The sequence below is a fragment of the Papaver somniferum genome, chromosome 7 (assembly GCF_003573695.1).
Source record: "Papaver somniferum cultivar HN1 chromosome 7, ASM357369v1, whole genome shotgun sequence".
Classification (NCBI taxonomy): Eukaryota; Viridiplantae; Streptophyta; class Magnoliopsida; order Ranunculales; family Papaveraceae; genus Papaver; species Papaver somniferum.
In genome coordinates, this window is record NC_039364.1 from 10,320,518 (window position 1) to 10,334,079 (window position 13,562).

Below are 13,562 nucleotides of genomic sequence, written 5' to 3' on the forward strand. Positions count from 1 at the left end.
AAGTTAATGAGAGGAATAAAATGAAGTAACGGTTTGCTCAGTAAACAAATTCAATATTTAATCAGTATCTTTTGACTGCATAAATTATATAAAAATTGACCGTGAGGCACCATGAATTCATTGATGTTAAACAAAAAATTAAAGAGAAAAGCTAACAACAATTATCTAATCAACCAAAACAATAGTGAATCATACTTGAGAATAGAGTTGTGTACATGATGAACCTTTGGGAAAGGAATTTGATTATAAAAAGTATTAAATTATAAGTTAAGTTAATGGGAGGAATAAAAGTAACGCTTGACATTAAAAATCTAAATCATCGTCTTAGGTAAAATCAATATGTGAATTAATCTGGACCCTTCTTTATATGTCTAAAATGTAGATTGAAAATCTTAAATATGTAGCTCAATCTGGACCATTCTTTATATGCTAGAAATATAACGAATAATTTAAATATCTGTCTCAAATGGACCGTCCTTTATGTGTATGTAGATCTCCGTCTAAATAGAAAAACACCATTGTTCCTTATAATATAGATAGATCATAGATACTATATACTTATATTACATTAGTAAGGAAGCGGGACCTTGGGAATCTTGGGAGGTCTGCTGATCCAGAAACTTATTTTCACCGTTTTTAACTTAAATTTTCAAAATGTATTTTAAGTAATTACTAGTGTCAATTAATTTTATTAATTCAGTAATTATATTCTGACCGTTTTCTTTGTAACTGGTGAGAGGATTTTATGTGTGCATTAAAGCCTGATTTATTCTCATTAAAAACGTATTGATTATTTTCTGAGTTATAAAAGACATTTTTTTTTGGAGAAGATGAAAAAGATATAGTTTTATATCTATTGAGTCCTAAGCAAGTGTTAGAAAGAGTGATAGTTGGTTCGATTTCTCAAGGTGCAGAGAAATCGAACAAGAGAGTATCGGTTGTTTCATCACATAGGGTTTCGACAAGAATCGACTGCTAGCACACAATCAAGAGGCAGAGTCGCGAAACACCTTAAAGATAGCGACCTAGTCCGCGACTCAGCTGTTTGAGATCCGTTTTGATTTTTTGTATACCGTTTCCAACAGTCTTGTACTTGGGAAACATTTCTTAAAGTTGTATGTTTTATAATAAGGGCATTAACATGATCCATTTCGATTTCAATTTCAATTTCCGCATGAATATCCTCAAGAGTTTTTAACTAGTTGAGTAAACTCAACATTCATCTCAATTTCAACGAACATCTCACCGCTTACAAATTTGTTTATACTCTAAAATCCATATTATGCAGAATATTCATAAGCACATGAGATGAGAGTGATTATTCTTATATTACACAAATAGAAAATGTTGCGAAGCTTCGTGATAGTTGGTCTCGCATCTCATCCATGGCAGTTATTTGGTGCCTTGGCTTTGGTGCATACTAAAGTTGAGCTAAAAGAAAATAATAATATGTTCCAGAAGTCGTTAAAGTGTATGGCGTTTTTTTTCTTTCTTTTTTCCCGAAAGAATTGTCAGAGCACGAGACTTACAAAGGACAATTGATGAAAGCCAACAAGGAGCTTACAAGGAACAACAGATCAAGAAAGCAAATCCCCAAGCAACACAAGCAAATAATAAACCTCAGAAAAACTAAATTAAAACTGAAACAATCTCGTAACGATATCAGCACGAAGACAGACCCGGAAGAAAACAACCAATTATGGTTGGTCGAAAATAATTTCCTCCACCTGACAATAGCATCTGCTGCATCTCCCACTAAGATACCGGACATAGAGGGGTGTTTCAGAGTGTTTATCCCAATTAAAGACTTCATTTTTTTTTAGCTTATTAATCAGCTCGTCGATAGTTTTTTCCTAATTGCGGAAAGTACGAGCATTTCGATCCAAATGACAGCAAACATAGTAGCAGGTAATCCACACTCATCTAATGACGTACTCATAAACCTAGGGTTGGCAACGGATAACCGATATCCGATATCCATTTCCGAAATCCGACATCCTATAGGATTTTATCCGACATATCGGATATCGGATATCGGAATCGGATATTTTATCGGATATTTTCTCTTAACGATAACGATATTGGAATAGGCCTTTCCGTTAGGTTAATATCCGATATCCGATAGTCTAGGGGTGTACTTGTAATTTCCTACCCCTAGATATATGTTGCCCGCTGCCGACAGGGAGAACCTAATCGTAATCTAATCTTCTGAGTTCTAGATATTTTGGCAGTGGGAATTTTTGGAGGAGAAAACGAGGACTCGAGGAGGGATAAGGAGATTTGAAGAAGTTGAACATAGGTCAGTGTGGATCTTGGTGAGTATGATTTTGTAAGTTTTTTGTTTATTTTCTTTGTTTCTCTGTTGATTTAGGTAATTGAAAGTGAGATTGAATAGTTGGATTTTGAATAGTTCGATTAGGGATTACTGATTTAGTTTTTTGTGTTGTTTGAATCAGCTGTGCGAAAATCCTCAAGGTAAGCTAGGGTTTCTTTCAATTGTTTTGATGTTTTCATTCTTGTATGAAGCAGCTTCAACTTCGATTTAGGGGTTACCGGTTTAGTTCATTTTGTGTGTATGAAATGATATGCTAAGTTCTAATTATTGATTCTTCAGTTAAATGTTGGGTGTATTTTGGGTTAAAACTTCATTTAACCTCTAGTTCGATTTGAGATTTTGGGAAGTTAAAACATCTTATGTTGTGATAGAATTTGTCTTCAACGTTTGATTTGTTGTATTTTCTGGATTTCTTGGAGATATATAGGTAAACTGATGTTTTACTTGCTTGCAGGGCTGAAGACTGGTGCTTGTAACTCTGCAGCAGGATCTGCAAACACGGAGTTTGGAAATACCAAGGTCAGTGTGTCTGTGTGAGTGAGTATAACTTGTATGAGTTTAGGTAAAGGATTAGAGTTTTATTATTGGTTGAAATCGATAACATCCAACAGAGTTTTTCTATTTCTTGAACAACATGCTTTATGCTTTATGACTTTCATGTTCTGTGTTTTACTAATACTTTATTCATGTTGTTCTCAGAATGTCTGAAAGTCATAAAGCATCCAACAGAGTTGGAACTTCAGGCAGTCCAAGCATTGCTATGCTTAAGTGATTGGCTGCCAGACTTCTTTGATGCAGGTAAATCTTCGTTTCTTTTCCTTTACTTAATTCTTTTCCATATTAGAACTGTAACAATATTAATATTAGATGAGATACCATATTAGAACTGTAACATTAGATGAGCTACCATATTGCACTTGTTCCAGAACTGTAATTAGAACTGTAACATGTAAAAGCATATTAGATCTCATACGCTAGTAGATGAGCTAATATAGTGTCCAAGTATTGAGCTACCCTAACCAGGTTTTTGTGATTGTGAATGCAGATATGGAAGTCGTCGACTGAAGTTAATGCAAAATGAAACCAGCAAAGAAGATCTAGCCTGTTTGAGTGTAGTTTTTTGTTTGTAGTTGCAGACTCTGTTGTTGTTTGTTTTTTCATGTGTGATGTGACTGAGGTGTTTGTGTGGTTTGTATTTCTTACACCTGAACAAAAAAGACTGTCAAAAAACTTGAAGAACAACCTAAATTTTCAGCATTTCTGCATTTGCTTCTGTGACAGGCGTTATCGGATTTTAACGGATAAATATCCGTTATCCGATAGATTAACGTTAACGATATCGGTTTGTATTTTTGATATCCGCCGGATGTTAACGAATATAGGATATCCGATAATTCTTAACCTTAATCTTATCGGATTGTCTAATATCCGACGGATATTTATCCGTTGACAGCCCTACATAAACCTGTAAATATTTTTCCTTGGGAAATTATAATTTAAATTGAAAGTGTCATAGGAGTACCATTTATTAATTCCATCTATCCTTCTAACAATTTCATCACTGTCACAATCGCGTAAAACATAGGCTAACTAAATGAGAAAAATTTCGAGAATAAAATTGTCTTTGAATGTACATTAAAATTGGACAATCTCATGGAGCTTTTCTTTTGCACTTAACACCCCATGAAAATCCGTCCCGAAATTAAAATTTGTTTGTTTTCCACAAGATATAAATAAGACTTCCTTTTACATGACTAAAATTTGCGAAGCGTTTTTCCGATAAAGAAGAAAACCTTGCCAGCATCCTTAGCTGCTCAGATCGGAGTCGATCTGAGCAGCACTGAGTTTTTTAATCTTCTAGTAGTCTCTTAGATCAATCAAACAGAAAATCTGTTCAGAAGAAAATAGATCCTATCTCCTAATTTAATTTTCAAAACCCAAATACAACACCTATGGATTTAGCAGATCTCATCGGCTACATCGATTCCCCCGGCCTTTAGCCTTCAATTAGATCACTGCTTGTTTTTTATTGTGATACCACTCCTTTTTTTTGGAGATTTTATCCTGATTTATCTTCTTGCTGTTTTTGGGATTTGAAATTTTACGGGGGTTTATTTTCAGACCTGATATCCTTCAACAATTTTACCCCTTTGATTTCCAACTGCTTACAATTATGAGGTAATTTTCAAATTAATTGTTCTTCTTCCTCCACATCGGAGAAACAGGAAAGAAGTTTTCAGGATGATTCGATATACCAGTTCACGTTGTTTGAACTTTGGTTTTAAATCTGTTTGAAGTGTGTGGGCTTCCAACTCAAAACCAATTGGCTATAAGTGGAGTGGCTCCGCACCTTATATATTAAGATCTAGGCTAAGGAATTAGCTATGTGGGACTATCTTATAGTTTCTCCAACATGCTCCCCCTCCACGTGTAGGGCGGATATTAAGCCACTACAACGTGAGCCTCTGTATGGGTGGACGGGGCAGCCCATTGGGTCTACTTCTAATTCCACTTTCATACGGGCCTAACTCTGATACCATGTTTGAAGTGTGTGGGCTTCCAACTCAAAACCCTACACGTGGAGGGGGAGCATGTTGGAGAAACTATAAAATAGTCCCACATAACTAACTTCTTAGCCTAGATCTTAATATATGAGTTGTGGAGTCACTCCACTCATTGCCAATTGGTTTTGAGTTGGAAGCCCACACACTTCAAACAAAATCCTACTTTCGGAGTCCGCTGAATTTTTTCTTTCTTTCATTAACCCCTAAGACCCCTCTTGATTTCAATAGCTATTTCACATGAAAACCCAAATAATTCCTGGGCTAGTAGAGTCCCCTTGTTCACTCGGTTATGTACATCTCTGATTTTGTTTTAAGATGTTGAAAGACAATTTTCCAAACCACAAGTTTAGTTTCAGTTGAGGTTATGGTTTGGCATGTTGGTGGTGTCCTCCTCTTGTTATTTCATCCGATTGCCTTGTTTTCACTTGGTTTCTTTTACAAGTTTTTTGGTTGTTTATCAGATCCTTTGGAACTCAGCATAGTTTGCTTGAGTTGTTTTATTTCTTAATTAGTAAGTATTGTCAACGAAGAAGCTAGAACTCTCTTTGGAGTGATGATTTCTATGATCAGGATTTGGGTCTTTTTTATAGGATACAATTAATCGGGGTTTAATAAATTGGACTTTGGGATAAAAGTTTTGGCTTTAACCTGAGCATCCGAAGTTATTAGCATAAGAGATTTACATTCTTCAGTTTTTTTTATCCTTTGTGCCGAAATTGGGATAACCAGCTTCAAACAATAGTTTTCATCTCAGCAGTCTAATCTGCACCTCCGTAATTAATCTCGTATTATCCTATTTTGCTAATTTTCATATGTGGTTGATTAGGGGTGAAACCTGAGCCAAGCCATACTCAGATGCCTTCTCATCTAGGTGTCTTTGAGAATAATAGAATCAACTGCAACGACTTGAAAAGGGCGAATTCTTTTCTCAGCAAGCAGCGTAACTTCATCTCCTCTAGACGGAAACAATGAGTTAATGGGAGACGACTGAAAACATCACAAATACTGGTTTCAATTTTATCACAGTAGCAACAACAAGTACATATCCTAATTGAAGTGCGAATGGGTCGGTGAACTCGACAATTTTACTAGAAAATTTGTGTCAGCTTAGTTTGTTTTTTACTTCTAAGCAAATTTGTTTTCAAGTTTAAATTACGTGGTTATCTTTATTTCAGTCTCTAGTGTCCTTTTAGTAACAGTATTAGGTAGTTATCTTTTTCATTCTTTCATCTGGGAAGACTACTTCAAGCTGCAATCAAGCCGCAATCAAAGTTATAGGCTCATATTGAATTTATGGATCAAGCCGGGAGAAAAGAAGATAGACAGACATTGTTCGGGCTCTACATCGCAACATATGGATGCAACTGCCTGATTAGCATCTTGAATCAATTGCATCGAACCTCATTACCATCACCAAGTTCCGACATACACTGCCGTGTCCTTCAACAGTAGAACTTTTCTTGTGGAAAGCATTGATCGGAGGCCTTTTGACCTTCGACTACCTAAACATTTACCCCCGACGCAACTTTGATCTGAAAACCGCTGTTCACTTTCAATCTCACTATTGTGTTGCTATAGGTTCATGGATTACCAGGTCAATTGTAACCGATGAATCTTTGAGTATCGCATATCCTCGTGTAACAACCCTCTAATAGTTTAATAAATTTCATGCTTCAAAAAAAAAAAAAAAACTAAAATTAGCAGCCTTACTGGTGAAGTGAAGTTCTACAAGATCAACCACACAATTTCTGCGCGAGATTCTTACGATCATGGACAGACACACACTCATCGTTTCATCTGTTCGTTTGTCATAATTTTGCTAATGTAGTGGCTAATCCAAAACAAACTCACCAAATACATGCATGAAATGCTATATTTTTTGCCAAGAAAACCTATACATTTTACTGAGTAAGTGGGAGTAAAGGGTACTAGAATATTACTAGAAATCTAGAAAAATCCTAATTGAGGTTTTTACAACAAGTTTTAGGATTACAAAAAAAGTAAATAAAAAAAACTACAGTTCATTGATTGAGGACTAACGGTTTGAAATGACTTCTCCTTACATAATTCCAGGATCACTAACATGCAAAAATAACTTAACATTCTTTTACTTCTTGTGGATCTTCAGATTTCTCACCATCATATATTTGAGACTCCATTCACACATGGGATTTTGTTTTTAATCGAAACTTGTAAAACAAATTATGCAAGTCCAATTCTCATGCAGATAGCTAACTACTGGATACCAAGAAAATCACATTGCATTTATTTTAAGCACTTCAGTTTCCTCAAACACCTTAGTTTGTAGGGAAAATATGTAAATGCAGATATCATTATATTTTAAGGTTTAAAATGTAATGAGGATCCATGGACACTCTTAAATGGGCACTATCATACATGATTTGTGTCATTTTTGTTGCAAAATTCAAATGAAAATGAATTTAAATCTGATATTATGATAATACGTTTCTCTTATAAGACTCTACTTTCCTATCAAAAATGAGCACAATTCGAAATATCAAACTTCACCATTTACGGATCTTAATTTCATCCGTTAATTTTTAACGGCTTATAGTCGAAGGGATAGATGGTGGTGTTATACGTTTTTAATTGTGCTCATTTTTGGTAAGAATATAGAGTCTTATAAGAGAAATTTATCATAAAAATGTTAAATTTAAATTTATTGTCGTTTTGATTTTACGTCGAAAATGACACAAATTATACATGATAATGTCCATCTAAGATTGTCCATGGATCCTACTCGAATGTACTAAAGTGTGTAACTTAAAAAAAAAAAAAAAACTGGTATTGGTAATCATTAGTTGTTAGAGAGAATATAATTAAGCAAAAACTGTCCATGCAAAATTTGTTTGTCCTTTAACATCATACGGCCGCCATTGGTGCATACACAAATTGTTGTTACCAAAAGCGTGTATGAATGCATCACCATATTATTAAACAAGCATCAGTTAACTCTCTATGTATGTGATGTTCAGGAGTATTATTTGGAAAAAATTCGTAGACAAGAAATCTTTGCGCGTCAGCAATATGCAGTATCAAACCAGATAAACCAAATGCCTGGCCGACTAACTATATCTTCGGCTCTGAACTCTCTCTCACCCTGGCCGCTACTAGCCTTCAGTTGTTTCACTGCTACTATTCTCCCATCGGCAACGTAACCCCTGTGAACAGCTCAAAATACACCTTCTCCGATAACGGTTTTGCAAGAAAATACTTCCTTTACGCCCATTAATTCATCATATGTGAATGATGACTGTGCATCTCCTAATGTACCCGAATCTGGTCCTTTTGAGATGCGCAGTCGTCATTCACATATGATGAGTTGAATCATTATTAGAATCTGTGGGTGGCGAATTTCCGCTATTTGGATCCGGGGAGGTCAGTTAGGGGCGATTGTCAAATGCCGTTCAGGAACGAATTGATTTTTCTGAAATGAAAAAGAACTGCAAAATTATCAAAACAATTAGAAATTGTTTGTGAAAGCTTAAGTTTAATTTTTGTCGCCTATGTTTAGCAAAGGAATTGTTCCGTTTTTTTTCTCCTTTTCTTCCTCACCAATTATCCTGCACCGTATGTCTATCTATTTTTTCGTTTCTATATCTAGCTAGCTTCCCCTCTTCTCTTCCAGTGGCAAGAAAAAATCAAACACCTAAAATCTTGGTAGACCTAGCAACTTTGAACCAGGGACGGATCCAGGAAGTATAAATTTTCTTTTAAAAGACCCGGGCAAGAAGCTTGATCGAGAAAAAAAAAAAAGAATTTAGGCCTGTGGACTAGCAAGATCACCCGGGCTTTAGCCCCCTTTACCTCAGGGTAGGTCCGTCCCTGCTTTGAACATGATATATATTTATATTTATTTATTTGTTAATGGATGCGTTCTCATTCATCCACATAACAGTCAACTTAGTCTTTTGCATTTGGGTTCGGGTTTGGCGCTTTTTTCTTGCCTCAGATGGTTAATGAATCAACGATTCTTTATAATTCTGAAATACTGTAGTACATGAACGGACTTCACCGAATCCAACCAAGTAAATTAATCCTACAGACAAAGCTCGTGCGATACCCCAATAAGCATGTCATGTACCTAGACAACCCTCGGCTGTCCATTGTCGATACCAATATTCATTATTTGAATTTCGGTCACCCTTGTTTACATGAACTATACAATGAATGGTACGTACTGTTTTCTTATGGCAGCTCTCGTTGAATACACTATTTGTCAGAACTTTACATTTCTGACAAAATACTTGTTAATTTTAAAGAATGAATGAGTGGAATTATGCATTCATACTCTAGCTAGGTACCTGACAAGGAAACTCCACAATAACAAGTTTTTTGATATGAAATGATTCAGAAATTTCTTTTAAAATGCAACAAAATTACTATTTACATGTGCTTTTTGTAATAAAGAATCAAAATACGCCATGTTGCCACATGGCGCCGAGCAAGAATTGTGGTTGGTTCACTTTGTAGCAAGACTCTACAAGGGCGACGACTCTAATATCAAATAAGTACCCCTTATCTGTTAGATATGGGGTATATATCATTAGGGGTGTGAAACGTGCCGGCCCCGCACAACACAGTCCTCCAAATCACGTGTTTAGCGTGTTATATGACGTGTTATGCTGTGTCGGAGATTATGACGTGTCGTGCTAGAAGGCCTGCTGTGTTAGGTTGTGGCAGAAAAATAAACGTGATGTACCGTGTTGTGCTGTGCCGGACACATTTATTTTATATTTTTCAATACAAATATTTTCGCAGTATTTAGGTATTATATGTGTTATTATGAAAATAAGTCGATATAACAATAATAAAATGTCAATAATTGGTTAGAATAATGACTATTTTGTGAAATATATACACAATGTGATGTATTTTGTAATATAATGTAGTATTTTATACCTATTATGACGTGCTTTATTAACATGTTGTGTTGTGCCGTGCCACATGCTCATTCATGTCGTATGCTTTGCTGGGTTACTGTGCTGATTAGTCAAACTCAGCCTGTCCAATGAAACTAACGTGTTGTGTCGTGCCGTTCTAAATCACGTGTTGGGCTGGGCTGTGCTCAATTTTTAGCATGCAGTGCTGGGCTGTGCTTGTGGTAGCACAACCCAATTTACACCTCTATATATTACCACCACTCTCGCCCATAAAGAGCATTTACGCGGCAAGAATTCAAATTTTCCGCCAACTTTTATCCTAATAATAAAATCACCACTCTTGGGCAAATAACTGAGAACCATTGATGTAAACTTACCAAATCCGGTGAATATACTCTATAGATTTTCTTTCACAGTATCAATGCAACAAAGAAATCCTTCCGCTTAGAAAAAGAGAGAACTAGGTTGAAACCTAGCGAGGCAGAGACCCAAGATTTGTAAAGCTTGTTCAGACTCCTTCGACATCTGTTTTTATTGGTACACATACTCTTCTTTTCTCTAACTTACACATTTGTTAATGTCAAGGTTTCTACTAAGTTTTTATTGTTTTCTATTCAATGAACTAATAGCAAATAATCATGGGTTGTTTTCAATTTTTTTTTTTTTTTTTTTTTTGATCTTCGGTGCTCAGATCTAATGATAGGAAATCACGGGGTTTCATTTGATTTTGGGGTTGGAATCCTGAGTTGTTTCTGTTTCAACCTAAAATGATTTTGGTTTTGATTTATAGGGGTTGGAATCATGAGCTGTTTAAAATAGAAGTTAAAGAATCACGGGGTTCATTTCATTTTGATAGTTTTATTGATAAATTATGGGATTTATGACCTACCTCTAAATGGTAATGTATTTTGGATAAACAATTTTACTGCATCTACTACTAGTTTGTGTAGTTCTTAAATGTCTAATTCAATTTCAGGTCAAACTTGACATCTACATAGATTGTTTATACTTCAGCAATGCGAATTTAATTTGGTGTGTTTGATTAAATTTCTTTTCTTCCTAATGTGCAGGAATGGCGAAACTATGTGAGAATATCGTAAACCTCGCTGTTAGGTTGCCTGAGAAGTCAATCTTACGGTTCAGGTGTGTATCAAAAGACTGGTGCAAGTTATTGAAAGACCCTGATTTTGTGAAAAAACACCTTAATCATGCAATTCTAATGAAAAATTCAGTTTAATGATACACCCATTTGGTGAGTTTCATAAAAATACCCACACTTTAGCTTACGATCAATCTTCATCTACATTGAGTACCTTTGTTGATATAGGCTATCCTCGCGGTGGTTTCTTTTGGGGAACTTGTAATGGCTCGGTTTGTTTAACCACCACTTGCAAGAATTATATCGTCCTTTGGAATCCAGCTACAAAAGAGTTTAAGGAACTACCTGTACCAATTAGGTCAGACAATCGTTTTAGTTATACTAAATATGGATTTGGTTATGATGATAAGATTGATGATTTTAAGGTTATAAGTTTTTTGGGGATTCAGGAGAAACCTCATTGTGAAGTTCGCGTATATACATTAAAGTCTAGTTCATGGAGAAGGCTTGAGACTATACCTTATGATCTTTATTATCCAGGATAACTTGATATAGCTCAACTAAGTGTTAATGGAGTTATGCATTGGTTAGCAGAAGCTGACTCTAGGCCCTGCAATGTCATTGTCTCTTTTGATTTCAAGGATGAAAAATTCGATAGGATGTGCCTACCCAGCTGTTTAACTAAATACGGACTCGGTAACACCAATTTGTGTTCATTGGGAGGGTCTCTTTGCTTGCATGGTTCTACTTCCTGGCGTGGTGGAATTGATGTATGGTAAATGAAGGAGTATGGAGTGGCTGAATCTTGGGTTAAACTCTTCACCTTTAACCAAGAAACCATCTGTCAGTTTAGACGGTTGGTTCCGCTTCAAGTTGTCAAGAATGGCAAGGTTTTACTAGGATATGACACTGATGTTGGTTTTCATCTGGATTTGTATGACCTAAAGCGTGGAACTTCCATAAATCTCAAGGATCATGCTACCTGGAATTGGTACGCTGAAACTACTTTTGTCTATGTGGAGAGCCTTGTATCACTTAATTCGGGTACTTATGTTGAGCTACCAGAAATAGAAGACCCTAAAGGTATCTTTATGCACTTATTTACTTATGCCACATAGTATTACTTATATTTTCCTAACCAAATGTTAGATTAAACATGTAGCTTTCTATCTTAACCCATTACCAAAAAATGCATATACTAAAGCTGTTTTGCTTAGTGTCTAAAACTATCTATTCTCCAATACAGCAAAAAACATATGTTTACAACTTACTTAAATGATATCATTTCATCATTTTAGGCGCAATACGATGTGCAATTTTATGTGTGCTTTATTCATGCCATTGATAGTGAACATGTTCGCTCCAATTTTTATCAAATTAGCAGTTTCAGGCTTTGTGTTACCGAAATCATCCACTTCTGCCTTGATATCAAAGGCAGTAGGTTGCGATACTTATTGATAACATTTGTACTTGTGTTCCTTAGATTTAATCTGTCCAATTATGGCTTTGCAGAACCAAATAGGGTTTTCTTAATCCTTAAGACCAATTGAAACTACTAATCTCTCACATACAAATCCCTCCTTTCTTGTCACTCTATTGTATCGAATTCTCATAATTACGCACTCCATGCAGCTAGCGCAGGAAAAACAAATCTGGTATGTCTTAATTCAGGTACTCATGTTATGGGACTAGAGAGAGGAAACTCTGAAGATGAGGGTGACTCAGAAGAAAAGGAGGAAGAGGGGGAAGAGGAAGAGGATAAGATGGCACAATGATTTCCTGATGAGAGTGACTCAGAAGTGTGGTTGCAGAAAATCCTACAACAACATTTGTATAATTATCCGAGCAATATATTAAGAAATCATGGTGATAATCATATATTTACTCATTCAAATCTTAAATTGGATACAAGATAATACAAAGGTTTTACTTGCTCTCCAAATAAACTTTCTCTCTCCTAATTTCTTATCTAACACACTCATTGAGATCTATGTATTACATGATAACCTTTCCCTTTATGTATGGTACTAAATAATGGATGACAGCTAATGGATCCTTTATTTTCGGAATCGTCGTGCGATACAATCGCTCATGTTTATTCCTTCATCTTCGCACACTTTATATTCCAAACAGATCTTCACACTTTACTCGTGACTATACTGACATCATCAAATACGTCATCTTAATTTGGCTATACGCGATGATCTTCGCTCATATTACATGACCTTTACTTCACATACGTAATGAATATGCGATATTTCACTCCTACATTTTGCCTCTTCTCATTTCGTTCTCTTCATAGAGTGAATCATATGAGAAATCCCCATCCTAAAGTATCGCGCATGTTCAACTTTTCGTATTCTGCTTTCCCGACATACTTACGGAATTTGAGTTATCTTAACCTACGCGTGTTTTCTTGACCATTCATTATCCGACACGTCCTTATAACTGGTTCTTCCTATCCGTTTATTCTTCGCATTAATGAGATGAAACCTCGAAAATCGAGAGTAAATCTTCTTCGTAATCTCCTTATATATCTTCCTTCGTCTTTTTCTTTCTTCTTTTTACTTCTTCTTTCCTTTTCACCTGTTACTAGAACTTTCTTCATCACCTTTTCTTTTTTACAGTCTATCGTTTCTTCCCCATCCTCTTTATCATTC

General features: G+C 35.6%; 1 protein-coding gene across 1 annotated transcript; it reads left to right on the forward strand.

The window, feature by feature from the left end:
• The first annotated feature begins 3,021 nt into the window (after window positions 1–3,021).
• LOC113294068 (F-box protein CPR1-like) lies at window positions 3,022–11,447 on the forward strand. Its single transcript, XM_026542492.1, has 3 exons — window positions 3,022–3,133; window positions 10,874–10,946; window positions 11,036–11,447. The coding sequence occupies exons 1-3, from the start codon at window positions 3,022–3,024 to the stop codon at window positions 11,445–11,447; spliced, it is 597 nt and encodes a 198-aa protein (XP_026398277.1).
• The last annotated feature ends 2,115 nt before the right edge of the window (window positions 11,448–13,562 follow it).